This window comes from Podarcis filfolensis (assembly GCF_964270895.1).
Source record: "Podarcis filfolensis genome assembly, chromosome: 6".
Lineage (NCBI taxonomy): Eukaryota > Metazoa > Chordata > Lepidosauria > Squamata > Lacertidae > Podarcis > Podarcis filfolensis.
This window is the reverse complement of record NC_139609.1, coordinates 51,995,194-52,014,683: the sequence shown is the minus strand read 5'-3', so window position 1 is coordinate 52,014,683 and position 19,490 is coordinate 51,995,194. Positions and strand designations below refer to the sequence as shown.

General features: G+C 45.7%; 1 protein-coding gene across 6 annotated transcripts in view; it reads left to right on the top strand.

Annotated features, from left to right (window-relative positions):
* AMPD2 (adenosine monophosphate deaminase 2) overlaps positions 1–19,490 on the top strand; it is a 53,690-nt gene that overhangs the window by 29,992 nt on the left and 4,208 nt on the right. For all 6 annotated transcript variants that reach the window (XM_083617792.1, XM_083617794.1, XM_083617791.1 and 3 more), the window contains 12 exons: positions 939–1,125; positions 2,195–2,336; positions 4,416–4,505; positions 5,137–5,266; positions 5,900–6,094; positions 6,241–6,372; positions 7,183–7,346; positions 10,473–10,599; positions 11,051–11,214; positions 16,593–16,713; positions 16,961–17,134; positions 19,001–19,111. In XM_083617792.1, the coding sequence (XP_083473918.1) occupies positions 939–1,125; positions 2,195–2,336; positions 4,416–4,505; positions 5,137–5,266; positions 5,900–6,094; positions 6,241–6,372; positions 7,183–7,346; positions 10,473–10,599; positions 11,051–11,214; positions 16,593–16,713; positions 16,961–17,134; positions 19,001–19,111 (1,737 nt within the window). The remainder of the gene's footprint in view (positions 1–938; positions 1,126–2,194; positions 2,337–4,415; positions 4,506–5,136; positions 5,267–5,899; positions 6,095–6,240; positions 6,373–7,182; positions 7,347–10,472; positions 10,600–11,050; positions 11,215–16,592; positions 16,714–16,960; positions 17,135–19,000; positions 19,112–19,490) is intronic.

Genomic DNA, 19,490 nt, shown 5'->3' with positions numbered 1-19,490 from the left:
TGTATGTTTGTATTTTTTGGTGCTTTGTAGTTTGATGTTTTGAATGTTTGCCGTGAGTCACTTTGGGCACAGCCATTGTGGGAAATTGTTTATTATTAATTTATTTCAAGTATTAAAATAATTTTCTAATAATTTTCAATACCTGTGTTGTAAGTGTTATACCCCCAAAAAATTGCAGATAGGAGTCTGGGGCAAAGAAGAGGAGCTCGCCTAACTTCACCCAGTGGTTCCATTTGGATACTTTGCTAAACTTCAGCTTAGTGTGCTGTGAATGAGCCTATGTGAGCTTCTGGCTCACATGCTCCCCCTTTCCCCCTCCTTCTGGAATTCAGACGCTTTTACTTCTGTTTTTGCTTAATCTCACATTTCAGTGTTCCCTGTGGATAACAGGGAACACTGGTTTGTTTGAAACAAGCCAACTACAAACTATAGTCAACATTAACCCCAGTTTATGGTTTGAATGACACTAAACTATGATTAACTGAACTGTCTGTTAGGAACCTCTGGAGTGATTTGATTTAGCACGAAGAAGCTGCAGCACCTGTCTTGCACTTTCATTGTGTTTATTTACGGATACTGAAGTTCTCCATGCAAACTGGCTTTTGATCGATATCTTGCGAAGCAGTTAGAGTTACCTAACTCAGTCCCTGTGTTTTTCCATCTTATGAACTGAATCTCTGAAGACTTCCTTCTGGCTGTTGTTTTGATTTTCTGGCCTTCTTTATATAGTTTGAATGGATCATTCATTTTGTGGTTATTTGAAATTTGCACTTGATAGATTTGCCTTATTGGAGACATTATTATTATTGATATGTTATGTATTTTTGTCTAGCGGTTCACGCCGTCTGTTTCCTAGCCTGCCCATCATGATTCCTTGATAAGTGCTGTTCCCAGTTCAGCTAACTGTTTTTCTTTGGCTCCCCCCACCCCCCCGCCAGGTGCCTTTCACAGACCTGCTGGATGCTGCCAAGAGTGTGGTGAAGGCCTTGTTCATTCGGGAGAAGTATATGGGGCATTCTTTGCAAAGCTTCTGCAAAACCACAGCCCGCTTCCTACAAGACCTTTCAGAAAGGCCCTTGGCCCCCAGGATGTATGAGGAGATCCCCGAGACCCCTGGGGCTGGAGGTGAGGTCTGAATCTGGGCTTGTGTGTGAGAGGGCATTCCTTTCAGCAAAGTCATTCCAGTATTGGAGGTGCCTAAAGTGGCAGACAGGAAGAGGAACATGGAGAAGGTTTAGATTGGTCCCTGGCTACTTACAAGGTGGTCATGGTATTGATGATGCCCTTGCAAGGCCATCAGGTAGTGGAAGCCAGGGCATGGTCCAGAGGCAGCTCCCCTCCTCTTCCACACCCAAGGAGAGCTGTGAGGGCAAGTCGTACATTGCCTCCAGCTTTGGGGTAGGCAAGACTGGGTAGCTGCAAGATCTATTGGGGCATCTCTTCATGTCTCCAAGGGCTCAACTACAAATAATTTTTAAGTGATCCCATGGAAAGATGCTAGAGCTATGGGGTGAGTGTAGGGCCATGTGCTGAGAAATGCTGAATTCTGCAATTGTTGGGTTCCAGTTGGGTACATTTGGGTAATCCCCACCCCCGATTCATTTTATTCAGATTTTATTAGTCTTTGGGGGGCAAGGAGCTTATGTGGGGTGTTGAAGTTCTAGCAAATGTCCAGTGGCAGCCAACCCTCTGGATTCCGAGAGTTCAGTAGACTTTGCCCCCACATTTCAAAATGTATCCTATGTCATGAGAACTAGAAACTTGCTTGCTCTCAAAAAACACCGTACAAAGATTCTGAGAAAAATGGAACTTTGTACCCATTAACTACATTCTACAAGGTTTCTGTGCTCCCATGGAGTCAGCCTTGGAGGATTGGGAGAGATGGTGTGACTGGGACCCAGTGAGACTGTGCTGTCCCATATTGACTTGATCAGTCATGTTCTGTAGCTGAACAACCATCACCGAGCTTGCTTGTTTTGTGCCCCATGTGCTAGCTTTTCTTTCTCACCAACTCTTGCTAAGTTGTGCCATCAACAGTTGTGCTATGTGCCATCAACTTCAAGGAGAGAAATGGTTCTTGAGAATAATTAGTTTTATTTTTTGTATTTTGGTTTTCTGTTTAAAATAGTAGGTGAAATATCCGTAGTGATGAAGCAAAAGTATACCCTCTCATTTGCTCTTTCCCGTGTTGCAGATGCTTCAGGGCACTCACCATTTACAAACCAGCATCCTTATGAGAAGTGTGACCCTGAATCAATGCCTGGAGACCTTGGCTTTGGCCTGAAGATGGTCAATGGAGTAGTCCATGTGTACACTAAGCAGGACATCACCGACAAGTAAGGGGGAATGGGAGAAGGCATGGCAATTTCTTGCTGGGTACAGATGCCTTGGTATGCTAACAGTGCTTCTAGGAAAATATGTTCTTTAGTGACAGGTAAAATTTGGAGCTGAGCAGAGGTCATTCACGGTGATTTTATCCATGGCCCACACCTAAATGGCCAAGTTATTCCCTGTTTTCTCTGTAGCTGGGAATCTTGGATGCATTTAGCTCAAGTATCTATAGAAATGGCATATGCCTAATGAAAGTGAAAATTCATCTATAGACATCCTGAGCTTTTAGGAAGTCTAGCTCCATATTCTTATGCAGCATCTTGTGAAAACACTGTTCTCATGCAGATCATAATATATGCACACACGATGTCTGATAATGAACACGGTTGAAATCACTGAATCTTGTGCTTTCTTCCCTGTATCCATTTGCCCTTGGAAAGTATAGAAGGGAATATTTATACTACAGGAACTGGGGAAGAAGGTGTGATTGACAACCGCCTACACAGCTTTGAGAGCACAGAAAGGCAGATCCACATTTTAATTGGGCCTGTTCGTTATTTGAACCAAACAGCACATGCTGTTTTCAAACTAGATTAAGCAAATCAGAAAAATGTATGAAAACTTTATTGTTATATCTTTTTCCTTCTTACATATTCAGAGTACTATACAATAAAACTGAATTTAAAAAACATCATATTCTAGCAAAATAGCTATTAACCAGTTTCAGACACCTAAGTAAATCCTTGCAAGCAACCAAGGTGAAGGAATGAACGTAATAATACAGCTAGACAGGACTTTCTGGACAAAAAGTTGAACCTTGCATGGGGTAGTTTTGCATGAAATGGAAGTTCCTCAAGCTTGAACCCTAGTTGTGATTTTTGATTAAATACTGACATAGCAGGAAAACGGGCATAGATAAGGGAGGAAAATACAATATACATACAATAAAAGAGCACACATACAATAAAGAACAGGAGTCTGTCCCAGAAACAATCTGTGTTTTTCTCATTGCATTTCCATAATAATAACTGTTAATGCCTTATAATTTCTTTTACAGTGAAAGTTCTCAGGAATCTTAATTTTCTACTCTGAATGGAAATATCAGTTAACCTGATTTAACAGACTTGGTGTAGTAAGCAGCTGGATATTCTGGCAATTTCAATTTGAAGCAGTGGTAATGCCGTATTTTTCGCCCCATAGGACGCACCGCCCTATAGGACACACCTAGTTTTTTTTGGGGGGGGGAAATAAAAGGAAAAAAAATTATTTCCCCCCCCAGGCACGGGGCTGGCGCGGGGGAAGCCCGAGCTTCCCCCGACCCCAGCCCCCAGAAGAGCCTGCTATCCGCAAGCCTAGGGAGCCGCGCCGGTCTCCCCAGGCTTGCAGACAGCTGTGCGAAGCCCGGGCGTGCTGAGCCTTCCTAATGCAGGCAGCTCTGCGCAACCCTCCGGAGCCCGGCGCAGCTTGGCGCTGGGCTCCGGAGGGTCGCGCAGAGCTGCGCGGACCCCGGGAGGGCAGGCAGCTCTCCAGGACCCTCCGGAGGCCGGCGCGGCTTGGCGCCGGGCTCCGGAGGGGTGCGCAGAGCTGCACGGAGCCCGGGAGGGCAGGCAGCTCTGCGTGACCCTCCGGAGGCTGGCGCGGCTTGGCGTCGGGCTCCGGAGGGTTGCGCAGAGCTTCCTGAAGCCTGGAGAGCGAGAGCCTCTCGCTCTCCAGGCTTCAGCGAAAGCCTGTATTCGCCCCATAGGACGCACCCACATTTCCCCTTCATTTTTGGAGGGGAAAAAGTGCGTCCTATAAGGCGAAAAATACAGTAACTACCAAATTCTATATTTTGAGCATCTTGTTTGCCAGTTATCTCTTGATCTAACGCCTTCTTTAGTAGCTTCCTCCCCTTTAGTTCTAACTAATGATTTTAGAGAGAGATCTTCGTTTTGTGCTATTGCCAGTGCTGATCTTGGCTTTTCCTCTCATTTTACACATAGAACTACGCAAAATACACATCTGGACAACATAGCTCTCTTGATTCTTGTTTACTTGTTTCTGTGATCTTGTTTCATCTTTTGCCTCTTTTTTTTTTTTTTAAGAACCACAGAACTAGACTTGCCTTACCCTGACCTGCAGGAGTTCATTGCTGACATGAATGTCCTAATGGCTCTGATCATCAATGGTCCAATGTAAGTGATGCCATTATTTTATTTCTTTCATCTTTACGTGCAGGAGCAAGCTCCTTCTTCCAAATGACAATTCAGTTAAATGTGGTTAGGCTCACATCCAAGCAGGGTGGATGTGAGCCTATCTGGTAACTATCATGGAAAACTAGCATCAAACCCCTTTTTTCAATGAAAAGGCCTGAGTAAATTCATGAGGGGTAGTTCTGGTGATTGCTACTTGCCATGATAACCTGAAGTACAAACTTCATGGTCAAACTGAGACACTTTTGATTACGAGATGCTAGGAACTTACAGTAAGGATCAACATGGCTTGCTTTGGAATTTCTCTACAGTATATGTCTGATCATTCTTGAGCTGGCTGGAACATGGACCTGACCTCGCATGGCAATGTATTCTGATGTTATGGAATTCCTTACAATTCGCTCCCTTATGTCTTTGGTAATTACCCACCCACCTAGACCACATTAGAAATGCTGGCTGTTACTTGACAAATGCACTAGCCTGAGCCTTCTGCAAGCATAGATTTAAACCCCGAATTAGGTTTTCATGATTTACAGTGCTGGCTACTATGTTGAGAAGGTGAAGGTCTGATTTTGGTGTGGTGAACTAAACCTCCTTTCTAATGTTTGGCCAGAAAATCCTTCTGCTACAGACGCTTGCAGTACCTGAGTTCCAAGTTCCAGATGCACGTCCTGCTCAATGAGATGAAAGAACTGGCAGCTCAGAAGAGGGTTCCGCACCGCGATTTCTACAATATCCGGAAGGTACTGATATTCTGTGTTTCAGGAGTATGTGCCTGTAGTTTTCATTACAAAGAATGCTTGTAACTGGACTCTGGGGAACCCCAGCAGTTACTGCAGAATGCTCAGTCGCTACAGCCCAAACTGCCTGGCCTCTGCAATGCCAAAGGAAGGAACAGCAAGTCTGATGGAGACGTGGGCCCCTCTCTGTTGGTACCTCTTAATAAACAGGCACTCTCTTTCAAAGGCTTGTTTTTGTACCCTGATTCCTTAGATGGCCTGACAAATGGTTCCCTGCCCATTTGAGGGTCTTCCAGGCAACCATAGTGGCAAGAAGTGTCATGGTGGCTAAATAATAAGCATTTATATACAGATATATTTTTAAATTTTATTTCAGTCCTTAAAATGGGTGGGAAGCCTATGACCATCCAGATAGTTTGGACTCATGTTCCCTTCAATCCCAGCCAGTGTTGCCAGTGATGAGGGCTGATGGGAGTTGTAGTCCCGCAGCAGGTTCTCTTCCCGTGTTTTAAGGTTAGGGATTGGAGCTTAGAGATAATAGATTTCCCTAAAGCCAGCTGGTGGGTCAATGGCCAAGGTCAGACTTGAGCTCTGGACTTCCTGGCCCACATCCTTAACCACTGATCTCTTGAGCAGGTGGACACGCATATCCATGCATCATCCTGCATGAACCAGAAGCATCTGTTGCGCTTCATCAAGCGGGCTATGAAGAAGCACCTGGAGGAGATTGTGCATGTGGAGAAGGGCAAGGAGCAAACTCTAAAGGAGGTCTTTGAGACCATGAATCTCACAGCTTATGATCTCAGCGTAGACACGCTTGATGTCCATGCGGTATGTCAAATAAGAGCCTTAACAACGTCCTATATAGGCCTTATATAGTCATTTGCAGTTTGCCAAATGGGGACGAAGAGAATTGCAGTCTTTTGTCTTCATGGTTACTTAATTACAACAATCTTTGTTGCTGCCTTTTCTAATAGGATCGTAACACCTTCCATCGCTTTGACAAGTTCAATGCCAAATATAACCCCATAGGCGAGTCTGTGCTGCGGGAGATTTTCATCAAGACAGACAACAGAGTCTCTGGAAAATATTTTGCCCATATCATCAAGGTAAGCAGACTGCTTGATCTTTCCTTAGTTGTGTACCCAGGAGCTTCTACTTATTGCCAGAGTGCTGAATAAGCTATCCAAACTCTGTATCCCTATTCTTGCGTTGTGTGTGGTTTTAAAACTTGGGAGGAGCATTCAAATTGAGTTAGGGCATCTAGTGAACCAGGAGATGGGGCAGAGAAAGGGAACCATGCTGGGCAGTTGAGATTTCTTGACTACTAGCAGCCCACTTCAGCCCACCTGGTTTCTGAGTTTTTCCCAGATTAAGTATTGCTTTTTTGCAAACTTTGCCCTCAGACTTGAGGCCTTGAAACATAGCTTTTTAAGGAGAGCATACGTTCTTAGGCTGTCAAAATCTGTCTGGTGCCATCTTCCATAACTTGAGGAATGAATTGGAAGGCACAGTATGATTTCTTCTGTTCATCACACTTTGGGCTTGCAGGTTTCCCAGGAGAATAATGAAAGGCAGTCAAGATTCTAAGTTTCAAGTTCTTCTTCACTCTGTCTGCTTTCTAGAATATTAGGAATAACAACATACCTGTCTGAGGATGAAAAATGGGGCAAAGAGAGCAGTCAATTTTGAGACAGTAGGGGCTGTCTCAAAGAGCACATGTGAAGCCCAAGCAATCAATTGCAGGCAGATAAATTATTCTACCCTGCATGCAAAGAAGGTATAAGGTGTCCAAGTGCTGGATTGCCTTTGTAATGCGTTTCATCCTGCAAAAACAGGAGTGTTTCTGTAGCAAAGGAGGGATGTCTTTGATGAGGCTCCTTTGCTGACAAGCCCTTTTTCTCTCTCTCTCCTGGCAGGAGGTGATGTCTGATCTGGAAGAGAGCAAGTATCAGAATGCGGAGCTGCGGCTCTCCATCTATGGCCGAGCCCGTGACGAGTGGGACAAGCTGGCCAAGTGGGCTGTGGCTCACAAAGTGCACTCCAACAACGTGCGCTGGCTGGTGCAGGTGCCTCGCCTCTTGTGAGTGCCACTCCCCCTGTGTTATTCCAGGAAGGGGAGCCAATCTTTGGCAGGGGAAACAGCCTCCAAGCGACGGGTACAAAGCGCTGTGCTGCCTTGTGTGGCTTGAATTGATCGCAGTATTTTCTCCAAGTCATATGGAGGAGAAACTATTTTAGCAAAGTGTAGCAAGCTGCTAGAATTATTAGAAAGGGTTTTGTGAGGACTAGAGGGGTAGAATCTGTTGTGCTGGTGGGACGGGGTGGTTTGGACATCCCTGCAGCTGTTGTATTGCGAACTAGGCAATAGCTACCCCAGTAGTTAAGGTGGAATCTGAAATGGAAAAGTTGGGAAAGCCCCTTTTATTTTGCCTTTATAAAAGAATGGTGAAAACTGTGCTGCCTGAGCAGGTATTCTTTAGGCAAGGTCTCCAAAGCAGCAATCTTACATGCACTTACTTGCATGGAATTCAGTAGGACTGATTAAAAAAAAAAAAAAAACACCAGCTCATAAAATTAGCAGATTACTTAACAACGCCAGTAAATGATCAAGCTGCCACTAGTTGCCTGGCAACAGCAAATTTCTTGAATGAATAAATCAATAAAGTCAGTTAACTGCTCTCATGCAGGTGGCAGTTTCTGCCTTTGTTCTCCCAGCTTATCAAAGTCCACTTTGCTTCCTGTTCTCTCCTCCTCTGTCTGCTTCCTTCCCTGCTCAGTTAGGTCTCTCCCTTCAGCTCCTTCCCTCTTTGCTGCCTTTCCCTTGGTTCCCAGCTTCCTCTCTTCTTGCAGCCCCCGCCAGGTCCTTCCTTAACTCTGTGTAGCCACGGATGTGATTGGCCTGCAAACGTACCTTATATTGCAGCTGCTCTTACCATTGCTTTCCTGTTGCTTCTCTGATATGGTGTTAGTATTTTCTGCTCCCTCCCACCCTCTTAATTTATGGTTTAAGACAAAGTAAACAAAGCTGCCAAGCTGCTTTAATGGAGGAAAAGTAGGCTACGCATCATATAACTACATCCATTTATTCCTTAGCTGGTGCCCATAATTTTCTTTTTTGCATGTTTGACTGATGGATAAAGCTAAATTGACGAGGAACTCGGAGGACTTTGTTTTGATGGATCTGTGCTTGGGGCTTTAGCTGTGCTTGCTTGTAATCCTAGCTTAGCAGGAGAGCGCACTCGAAGCTTAGCTGCCCAGCTACACTATCAACACAGCTTGCAAGCCCTTCAGATAGGGTTGCACGTTCTAAGCTGAACACCTGTTCCGCTGGCTGGGGGAAGTGAATGAAAAGCCTCCCTGTCTGAATAGAGCAACAGAGTGAGTGTGCCAGCGATCTTTCAGGTGACAATGCAAAGAACAGGGGCCTGGTGGGCACCTGAGGAGTGCAACATGCTGAGTTTCTTAAATTGTGCAGAGACTAGAGTAAGCTGGGATTTTCTAAAAAGAAAGCTATGAAAGGGAAGCAAGCCCAACATTCTTGGGGCTCAGTGGTAAAGCAACTGCTTTGCCATGTAGAAGGGCCAGGGTTAAATCTGCAGTATCTCCAGGTAGAGCTGAGCGAAATCCCTGTGTGAAACCCTGGGGAGCTGCTGCCAGTCAGTGTAGACAGTACTGAGCTAGATAGACTGGCTTGGAATAAGGCGGCTTCAACCCCCAGCACCTCTAAATAAAACGATTAGGTAGCAGGCCACTCTCTGCTCTGGAGCGCTGCAGCTGCTGATCAGAGGATATAATAATGGGCTAGATGGGCAAATAGTCTGATGTATTATAAAGAAGTTCCCTGTGTTCTTATGGATTAAAGATAACAGGAAGCCATGCAAATGCTGCTTTGGAAGTCGATGATGATACTTAGAATTTGTGTAGTGCTGTAGGGTGCCCAAAGTATTTCACATACATTATCTCGGTTATCCCTACAACCCTGTTTAGTAGAGTCTGTATTTTAAGTTGATATTAGGGCAGGAGAAAATTCAGCATTTTGTAATGAGGTATTCTTGAAATACGGTGGGGGGGCAGTCAGCAAACACTTGTTCCTAAAAAATAGTTGTTTTGTTTTTCATTTTTATTTAAAAATATATATTAAGAGAATTTCGATTGAAAGTTTAATAAAAAGATATAATATAGATCACTAACTGTAATCAGTTTCAATTCCATACATTAATGTATACATAAATAAATAATGTTATTATCCTAATACATAATGTTATTGTCCTAAATAAGAGTTGTTGTCCACAAGGAAGAAAAGAGAAGAAATCCGTTACAATATTTAACAAGCAGCCTGCCTCAGCAAAGAAAGGAGAAGATACATAGTATGCCATCATGTTTTAACCAAAGCAATGAATTGGGGAGAGATACACTAATGCTTATGGTCATGCCCCCCCCTTTTTTTGCAAGGATATATTTTGGATCAAGTTTTTGCAAGCTTGTGTTTTGGATCACATTCTTAAGACCATTGCCTAACAGTCCCTGAAGCTGTTGGCAAACTCTGAGAATGTAGCTGTTAATTATACTGTTTCAGTCCTAGCTTGCTCAGCACTTGATTACAGGACAGATGTGGTAAGAGATCATCTTGTGTGTCCAGGCCACAACATGCTTCTTTATGTCCCAAACAGTCAAATTCTTTAGGTCAAATGTTACTATCTGAATATTCCAATGGCTCTGTTGTTTTAATTTTTCTGCTAACTCCAGTGATTTTCAATTCCTCTTCTAAGTAGCTTCCAGCAATTGCTTTGGATTTTTCTAAGTGGTTTATTGTAGTAACTAAACCATCTAGACTAGTTCCACAGTCATAAATTTATAGCCGTTTTTTCAAATGTCATTTCTTTTCTTAATATGCCATTCTAATCAGTGGAGCCCAGAATTGTGATCCCCATATTGCAAATGGGGAAGGTGTGGTGTGGTTTGGGCTAAGAGGGTGTGGCTCACCTAAGGCCACCTAGCAGATTTATGGCAGAGATGAGATTTGAACCAGGGTCACAATACTGGCTTAGGTCTTACTCTGGCCAAATGGCGTGTGGAGTGGCTCACGCAGCCCCTGCAAATGATAACCCTCTGGTGAACTGCAGAATATGGAGATTTCTGCAAAGGCCTGTGTCTTAAGCTTCTGTGAATGACAACTGTGCCCTCCGTGTATCTCTGCTTCCGACAGCGATGTGTACAAGACAAAGAAGCAGCTGGCCAACTTCCAGGAGATGCTGGAGAACATCTTCTTGCCCCTCTTCGAAGCTACGATCCACCCTGCCAGCCACCCGGAGCTGCACCTCTTCTTGGAGCACGTAAGTTCTGCCACCAAAAAAAGCTTGGCTGATCTGGTGTGGCTTCCTAAGGGACTTGGAACAGGCTAAAGGGATAGCTATACCTTTGGATTATGTTTTTATATGTGGGGCTTGGGTGCCCCTTGTCTTGGGCACTCAGTCCTGAGGGACTGACTTTGGCTTGGTTGGAAATGGCTTTATGCCAGATCTTAAGCCATTTGAACCTCCAGTCTTAGCATTTCGGTCTTAGCTAAGAAACAGACTTGCCTCTGCTTTCTCAGAGAAGGCTCTTGAGGATGAGCATCTCCTTCAGCACCTGTATAGCAGGTTTTCTGCATGGAGCGAGAGGGTTCAGAAAAATCCTTAGTTTTCTGCATGGGGCGGAAAATCCTTAGATAAGTGGGACCATCTCATCCTCATTCACTCTCTGTCTCTCTCTCTCCTTCCTTTCCCTCGGCTTCTTGATGGGCAGGTGGATGGATTTGACAGCGTGGATGACGAATCAAAGCCAGAGCACCACATCTTCAACTTAGACAGCCCCTTGCCTGGGAACTGGGTGGAGGAGGACAACCCGCCCTATTCCTACTACCTTTACTACACATATGCTAACATGGTGGTTCTGAATCACCTGCGCAGGTAGGAGGCTCTCTTCTTCCCTCCCCCCCCCCCCAGTATACATGGATGAGACTCCAGAACGGTACTCCTGTCCCTGCTAGCTTCAAAGGCAAAAGTGGGGAACCTTTACAGCCCAAGGGCCACATTCTCCTTTGGCAGCCACTTGTTTGTGGTGGGTGAGACCAGAGGCAAAAGCGGGTTTTGCCTTTGTACAGCTTCTGCCCCTGCATGCCCGTCTCTGTTCTCCATCCAGAGAAGCATCCATTTCTGCCTACGTCAAAGAGGGCCAGTAAGCAGTGTGACCCGAGGAGAGCCCCCAGAGCCGGACAGAGAGGTCTAGAGGCCTGAGGTTCCCCAGTCCTGTTCCTTTAAGGCTCTTTGCGCAACTTCCTGAGCCAAGTCTCCTTGGGTGCCTGCTGACTGAGCACGCAGCACTGTGCCCTATTAGATAAGCAGGTTCACAGAGCCCTTGGAGGTGGCTGCTGGGTTTTGCATTAGCTTCACACCTTTGATGTTGTTGCTTGGATCCCAGTTCCCATTCCACTTCTCATTCTAACGGCTCATTGCCTACTCCTCCCACAGAAAGACGCTGCTGCCAGTAATGGATGAAATTCAAAGACTAGTTAAATATGCTAAGATAACTTAATGGGAAAAACTTGCAAATACCAGATAGGCCTAGGACTGAAATATGTGATGTTAGAGAATAATATGTTTAAAGTTAAAATGAAAAGAAAGAAAGATGTTAAGTGATTAAGTTAATTTTATGAGAAAATTGGTTTTGGAAAACTGTTACAATGAAATACACTGAAATTCAGCTAGGGGGATTTGAGAAAGTCACTTAACAATGTTACTAAGATTGGATTAAGTACAGTTAAGGTGTTTGTTTGTTTGTTTAAAAATCTTGGAAAATCAATTTTAAAAATTTGGATAAAAAAGAAAAGAAAGACACTGCTGCCAGTTAGCTACCAAGTTCAAGATGTTGAATCAAGCCTTGTCAGTCAGAGGAATTTGGCACCCCCCAGGTGCCCGGCTTTGATTCCATGTTGACCTCCCCGTCAGCGACTCCCGGCAAGACAAGGCGAGGTCTCTATCGGCCGATTCTCCTCAACGTGAGAAGAACACAACCATCCCTCCTCCCTCACTCCCAGGGAGGGGAGAGAGACAGACAGAAATGTATTTACATGCCTTTATTTCTGTCTTTCCAGTAGTGCAGAGAAACGTGTCTGCACCCTCTCACATCAGCAGCCAGAGAGAGAATAACTCCACCCATGTACTTCCAGTACAGGGTCATGTGACACTCTGAGCTAACATCCGGTGCTCAGAGCACATAATAGACTGTCCCTGGTTCCCACGGTACAGTCCCATAACATCAACATCCTGTTTGGCTTTCCAGCCATCTGGAGCACTCAGCAGCATTGCTCCTTTTTCGTAACAACCTCCCCCAAAAGAATCAATGCATGTTGCGGCAAGCAAAGCGTGATCCAGAGAAGAAAACAAACAGTTGTTATACACATAACACTCCCCTGTTGTTTCAGTTCCACCCTTGGAACTACCCGCCACTCGTTTCCCCAGTGTACCTCTCTGGTTGTCTGGCCTCCAAGGAATGAGTGCATCTGCATTACCTTGGCTAGCAACTCTCTGTTGTGTCTTTGTCTCTGACTTAGACACAGCTCCAACCTGTCCTCGGTTGTGTACAACAGCAACACATGCAACAGCTAAATTAGCATACTCTTCTGAGTACCTTTTGGGTGGTTCACCCTTTGTGACTCTCTCAGACCTGCGTATGAGGTGCTGATCCTCTCTGCTCACTGGTTCTGTCTCAGGACTCTTAGGAGAACCAGTTCCTATGGTAAACAGTGGTTCATCCTTCAGTTGTGAAGGCCTATCCATTGTGTGAGACTTCCTCTCAATGACTGTGACAACTGAGCTCTCCGAGCTATCACTGTCACTCTCAGTACCACTGTACTCTGTGAAATCATCATCATCATCTGAATCGTCCTCTGTGGGAAATGTGTGCACTATCACTCTCTCCTTTTCAGGAGCACTCTCTAGAAATTTTGTGAGAATCACCTGACCAGATTCAGACAAAATTACTCTGTAGAGACCCTTTTCATATCCCACAAAAATGCCTCTGGCATTCTTTACTCCACCTGGAGCTTCTGTCCTCACATGAGACCCAAAAACCTTGAAATGGGCAACAGAAGGTTTTCTCTGGAACAGTTTCTCAAAAGGAGAACTTCCCAACTCTTTTGAAACCTTTCTCACCCACGCATAACTAAACGACATGAGTGACTCCGCCCAGTACTCATGTGGCAGATGTGAACTAAGCAATTGCGCATTCATCCCCTTTTGCAATTCTTTGTTCACTTTTACACAGACACCCCTGTTCCACGCTTCCGCTGAAACAGCAACCTTGTGTCTAATTCCTTTCTTCTGCAGGAACCTCTGGAAATCCTGTAAAAGAAAAATCTGCTTCTCATCTGTGAATAGACGATCAATGTTAGCATCATGCATATCTTTAACCTTGTCACAAAACTCCTGAAACCTTTCCAAGGCTTCCTGTGGCTTTCTCAACACATAAACCCAGACATAGTTAGAGAAATGATCCACACACACAAGATAATATCTTGCATTGCCTCTAGATGGTTCTAGAGGACCAATCACATCAGCATACACCCGCTGAAACGCTCTGTCGACCCTGGCCACCTTCTTGGCGCTCGTTTTGGTCACACCTGCAAGAGAAATCAAGTTAGACTCAGAATTACATTCCATGTAATCACTTTGGTCAAAAGTCAACAAATACAGTCCATCTTTCTGTCTGGCAGAAAGATATAACTCTCCATCTTTGAAGATCTTGCAGCTCTTATCATCATAGGACAGTTTCAGTCCTTTCTTTGCAATCTGCGAAACACTCAGCAGATTGAACTTCAATTCAGGAACCAAGTAAACATTGTGTATAGTCAGGTTCAGACTCTTAAGATACACAGTTCCAACCCCGGTCGCTTCCAGCTTCTGACCGTTGGCTTGTTCCACAGCGAAGCTTTGCTTCTTAAACGTCGAAAAGAGTCCTCTGTGCGGGGACATATGAAAATTACAGCCCGTATCGATTACAAAAGAGTGTCCAACATCTGGCGTGGTTCCTTTCGCCATCAAAGCCTTTCCAGGTCTCACCGAAGGCTTGGTATGACCTTCGCCTGCTGCCTCAGGCTTTGCTGAGCGGCCCTTCGCTCCTTTTGGCTGGCGTGGCTTCTTGCAGTTCCGCTGAAGATGCCCAGCCTGTCCACAATTGTAGCATCGGACAACGTTCAAAGCTACAGCATCCTCTCCAGTAGCAACATCAGTGGGGGAATTAGAACTCCGTTCTTCCCTCCCCCTGTCCTTCACCTCCAGTGCAGCAAGCCTGTCGTGTTCATTCAAAACAACGGCAGACACCCTCTCCGCGGTCAATTCGTTCGCCGGAAGGGAACCCAGCTGACTGGCAACCGTTTTGTAAGTCCGATTTAAGCTGTTTATCATCATGAAGCAGAACACTTCCTCCTGCAGACGGAAATTGCGTTCCACCATCTGTTGGCGCAGATATTTCATTTCCGTCAGGTGCGCTTGAACATCTCCATCAGGCGCAAGCCTCAGATTGGTCAGCTTCTCAAAATACAACAACGCTGAAGAGCCAGCATCTCTCTGGTGTGTTCTACGCAGCGTTTCCCAAATCTCACGCGCATATTCCAAATCCTGAATATGCACAAGTTGATCATCCGAGACACACAGAATTATAGCCGTCCTGGCCTTCACATTCTGTGATTCCCAACCTCGGGTTGGTGCTTGAGGGATGGGGTTCTCAATCACCCCAAAAATCCTCTGATTCTGCAGCAGGGCCTTCATCTTTACAGACCAAGATGAATAATTGTCATTAGTCAGGGGAGGCGGGTAAGGCAAGACTCCCCCCTTCTTGGGATCCATTTTGAATCTAAGTCTCAGCTCTTCACCCTCGAGCTAGTAAAATCCCAAAAGCTCCTTTTTGAGCTGTCTTTCTGCCTCTCTCTCAGGCAGGCAATCTCCAAGCTGTCTCAAAGTCAAAACAACTTTCGCTTTCCCGGCTCTGACTGAGCCAGCCCCAGGTGTCAGTAGTTTTCCTCTGTCCTGACTGTCGTTGCTTAGCAACTGTGCATACCTCTTCGTTATCTCACCGCAAATATGCCTGGTATGCAAGGCTAGGCTCTCAGAGCTGTTTTTCCAAACGCAGCTCTCTCGTGAACCAGAGAATAAATCAATCTGCATTCATACTTTTAGCCCGATATTCAGCATACCTTTTTGGGGCTCCGTTGCTTGGAAAACACCCCCTCTTGGTGTCCAGTTGTCTGTTCAGCTGATCAGACGTTATCTTCTTTCCTTGGTGCAGAGGATGGCACACGATCCATCAACCTCTCACCTCTCATGCCGATTCCCATGGATCAGATAACCAGCAGCGTTTGCTACCATATGTTGAATCAAGCCTTGTCAGTCAGAGGAATTTGGCACCCCCCAGGTGCCCGGCTTTGATTCCATGTTGACCTCCCCGTCAGCGACTCCCGGCAAGACAAGGCGAGGTCTCTATCGGCCGATTCTCCTCAACGTGAGAAGAACACAACCATCCCTCCTCCCTCACTCCCAGGGAGGGGAGAGAGACAGACAGAAATGTATTTACATGCCTTTATTTCTGTCTTTCCAGTAGTGCAGAGAAACGTGTCTGCACCCTCTCACATCAGCAGCCAGAGAGAGAATAACTCCACCCATGTACTTCCAGTACAGGGTCATGTGACACTCTGAGCTAACATCCGGTGCTCAGAGCACATAATAGACTGTCCCTGGTTCCCACGGTACAGTCCCATAACATCAACATCCTGTTTGGCTTTCCAGCCATCTGGAGCACTCAGCAGCATTGCTCCTTTTTCGTAACACAAGATGCCGGTCTTGGTGCATAAAGCCCTTTACAGCTTGGGAGCAGGATACCTGAAAGATCGCCTCAACCCTTATATACCCAGTCAATCAATTTGTTCCGCAGCTGAGGGCCTTCTGCAAGATGCCATTTTATCAGGAAGTCCGCTCAATATAGGAATCGGAACTTTCGTGTTGTTGCACCTACACTTTGGAATTCCCTCCCCATGTACACTGAACAGGTTCCATTTCCGTTGTCTTTTTAGGCATCTATTGAAGACCATCCTCCTTCAAAAAGCCTTTTAAGCTGAGATTGGTCCTAACCTGCATCTGTGTTAGAAGAGTTTTTAAGATGCTTTTATTGTTTTATCACTTGTTGTTTGTCACCCTGGGCTCCCTGGGGAGGATATAAATGTAATAAATAGGCAGATAAAATGAAGGCACTATACAGTGACACTGAACTGTGTGTTTTGCCGCTGGTTCTCTAGGAAGAGAGGCTTTCACACCTTTGTGCTGCGCCCCCATTGTGGAGAGGCAGGGCCCATCCACCATCTGGTATCTGGTTTCATGCTGTCTGAGAACATATCACATGGCCTCCTGCTCCGCAAGGTGAGAGTAAGAAGGGGAGGGGGGCACACTTGGAAAACAAGAGCGTGTGCGCCCATGTGCAAACTCGGTGGCAGAGCACATGCAGAAGCTTCCAGGTTCAGTTCCTGGCATCTCATGAGCCTTCTGAACTTGTTGAAGGAGGCACATCCTGGGTATTGCTGCTATTCACTTCTGAGCCAAGGATTTGACGAAGCTCAACACTCCCCAGATGTGCTGCCCAGCTCCTAAACCTGCATTTCTTCCATAGGCACCTGTGCTGCAGTACCTCTACTACCTGGCCCAGATTGGCATTGCCATGTCCCCACTCAGCAATAACAGCCTCTTCTTAAGCTACCATCGAAACCCTCTGCCAGAGTACCTCTCTCGGGGCCTCATGGTCTCCCTGTCCACAGATGACCCACTGCAGTTCCACTTCACTAAGGTGAGTGTGATGTCGCGGAGGCCAAGTGAGGCCGTGACCCTGTGGCAGATGGCATCCATTTACCTGTCTCGTGTAACTTCTGACCTTGCAAAAAAAAAACCCCACAAAAAAACACTACCCACTCCAAGCAAAATGCTTTTTTGACAAGCCTTTCCTTCTTGTAAAGTTTGTATGAATGTGTATTCCACTGGTTCTTTTCAAAGAATTCTAGAGTTGGAAGGTACCCCCAGTCCAACCCCCTTCAATGCAGAAATCACAATGAAAGCATCCCTGACAGATGGCCATCCAATTTCTGCTTTAAAGCCTCTGTTAAAGGAGAGAGTGCCACCTTCCAGGGCAGTGTGCTCTACTGTCGAACAGCAATTAGTGTCCGAATGTCCTTCCTAATTGGAATCTCCCTTCTTGTACCTTTAATCCATTGGTTGGGTTCTTTCCATTCCACTAAGCTTCTGTTATGCCCACTATAGCAGTCTTCTCCTTTTAGCGGCAAGCATTCCAGTTCCTTCCCCCACCGCAACCCCCACCTTGGCTTGGAAGCTCTCACAGTATTATCACATTTCTTCCGTTTCCCCCTGAGGTCCTTTGGCTGCCTCTCCCATCCTGCTCTGTTCTTGTTGCCTAATTCTACTAACTTGGATGCTCAGAAACATTTTCACCCTCGCCCTGAAGCAGATGCTTCCCAGCTCCTGTTGGCTTTTCCCTAGGAGCGTCAGTTTAAAATCTGCTTGGAATGTTTCTGAAAAGTTACATCTCAGTTCACGTAGAGCCTAGGCCTTTTTGCAGAGGTCTGGCTTGCCCCAAGACATTCCCTAGTGCCTAAGAAGTGCCAAAGCTCTTCTCCAAATACCTCATCCATGCACTGAATCTCCTACACCCCCCTGCCAGCTCGCCTACATATGGAATGGGTAGCATTTCAGAGCAAGCTACCTTGGAGAAGCCCTACATTTCACCTTCCTACCTAGCCAGATGTATTGATAGCTGTCAGTTAAATGTCTTTTCTGCATGACAGACGCTTATAGAACTTGGATCTGAGGGCTGGGACCTTGTGGAAGACTTCAGAAGTAACTTTAGCAACTGTTCTTGGTTGGAGTGGGGGGCGGGAATCATATTCTGTCTCCATTTTGGTCATATATGTACATTTCTTGGGTTCCACTTTGTAGGCAGATTTTCCTTTTAATTCCTTTTCTGCTTGTGCAAGCACAGAGTAGAGTCCTCTCAACAAGTCAGCATGAATGCTGCCACCTAGTGACTGTTCAGTTGTCTGGACAGATGCCTGTCCACTACAGCTGTCAGAGCAAGAACATAGTAGTCAGCCTGTAGTGTTGAGCTTGATTCAGCCTGGAGGGATAGTAGTGGAAAGCCAGGCCAGGGTTACAACCGAACTTTATTTACAGGAGATGTTGCTTCAGCTGTCTTCATCTTTTCAGCTATGTTCGCCGCATGCCGTTGTCCTGATTTTCCTAGTACATGCTGTTCTCCTAATTGTCTAGTACAGAGAAATTGCGGTAGCGGGTAGCTAGAATATGCCCCATGATCTCATAAATCTCACACTCCTACCCATCCGGTCCAGTGTGCACCAGAATCTCCAAACCTAGCTCAGTGGCATGCCTTAATGCTCTTTATATACAAACAGAGGGTGCAAGTAGGTTACTTTAGACTCTGGAGTTTATGTGGAGGTGCCCTTTTTTGAAGACAATGTGTATAACTTTGCTGCTTTCAAAATGTGGTCAGACAGCCCTGCTTCATTGGGGGACCCCCCTGCTTGTTCTTCTGAGTGGGACCCTAGACACCTGATGGGGCCACTGTATGTTCTCATCTGCAATATAGTCCATGATGCAGCCGGACTGACAAAACCATCTCTTACAGGAACCCCTGATGGAAGAGTACAGCATCGCCACACAGGTTTGGAAGCTCAGCTCCTGTGATATGTGCGAACTTGCACGCAACAGTGTGCTCATGAGTGGCTTCTCCCACAAGGTAATGCTACATCTTTTTCCCCCCTGAAAAGAGGTTGCCTTTGTTCCCTAACCTCTCAGAGAATACAGTACACAAGAATACCCCAGCAACTCCCTTCCGTATCGGTTCATGGCCTGATGTCTCCAGCTTTGGAAATTTAAGATCAGTTTAGAACTGCCTCCTGCCCAACTCTGCCTTTACACAAACATGAACATGCTCCAGCTGAAGATCTTTGTATTTGTCCTGTGATAGCTGGGCTCTGTGAAAGGCAGTGGCTGGGATCAGGCCCAGAGGGTCTCTTCTCAGCCCAATTCCTTCCACTCTCTGGCCTTTTCTGCAGCATGACCACTTTTGAAAGGGGAAAAAATTGAGCTCAGAAATTGAGCTGTGAGTTGTGTCA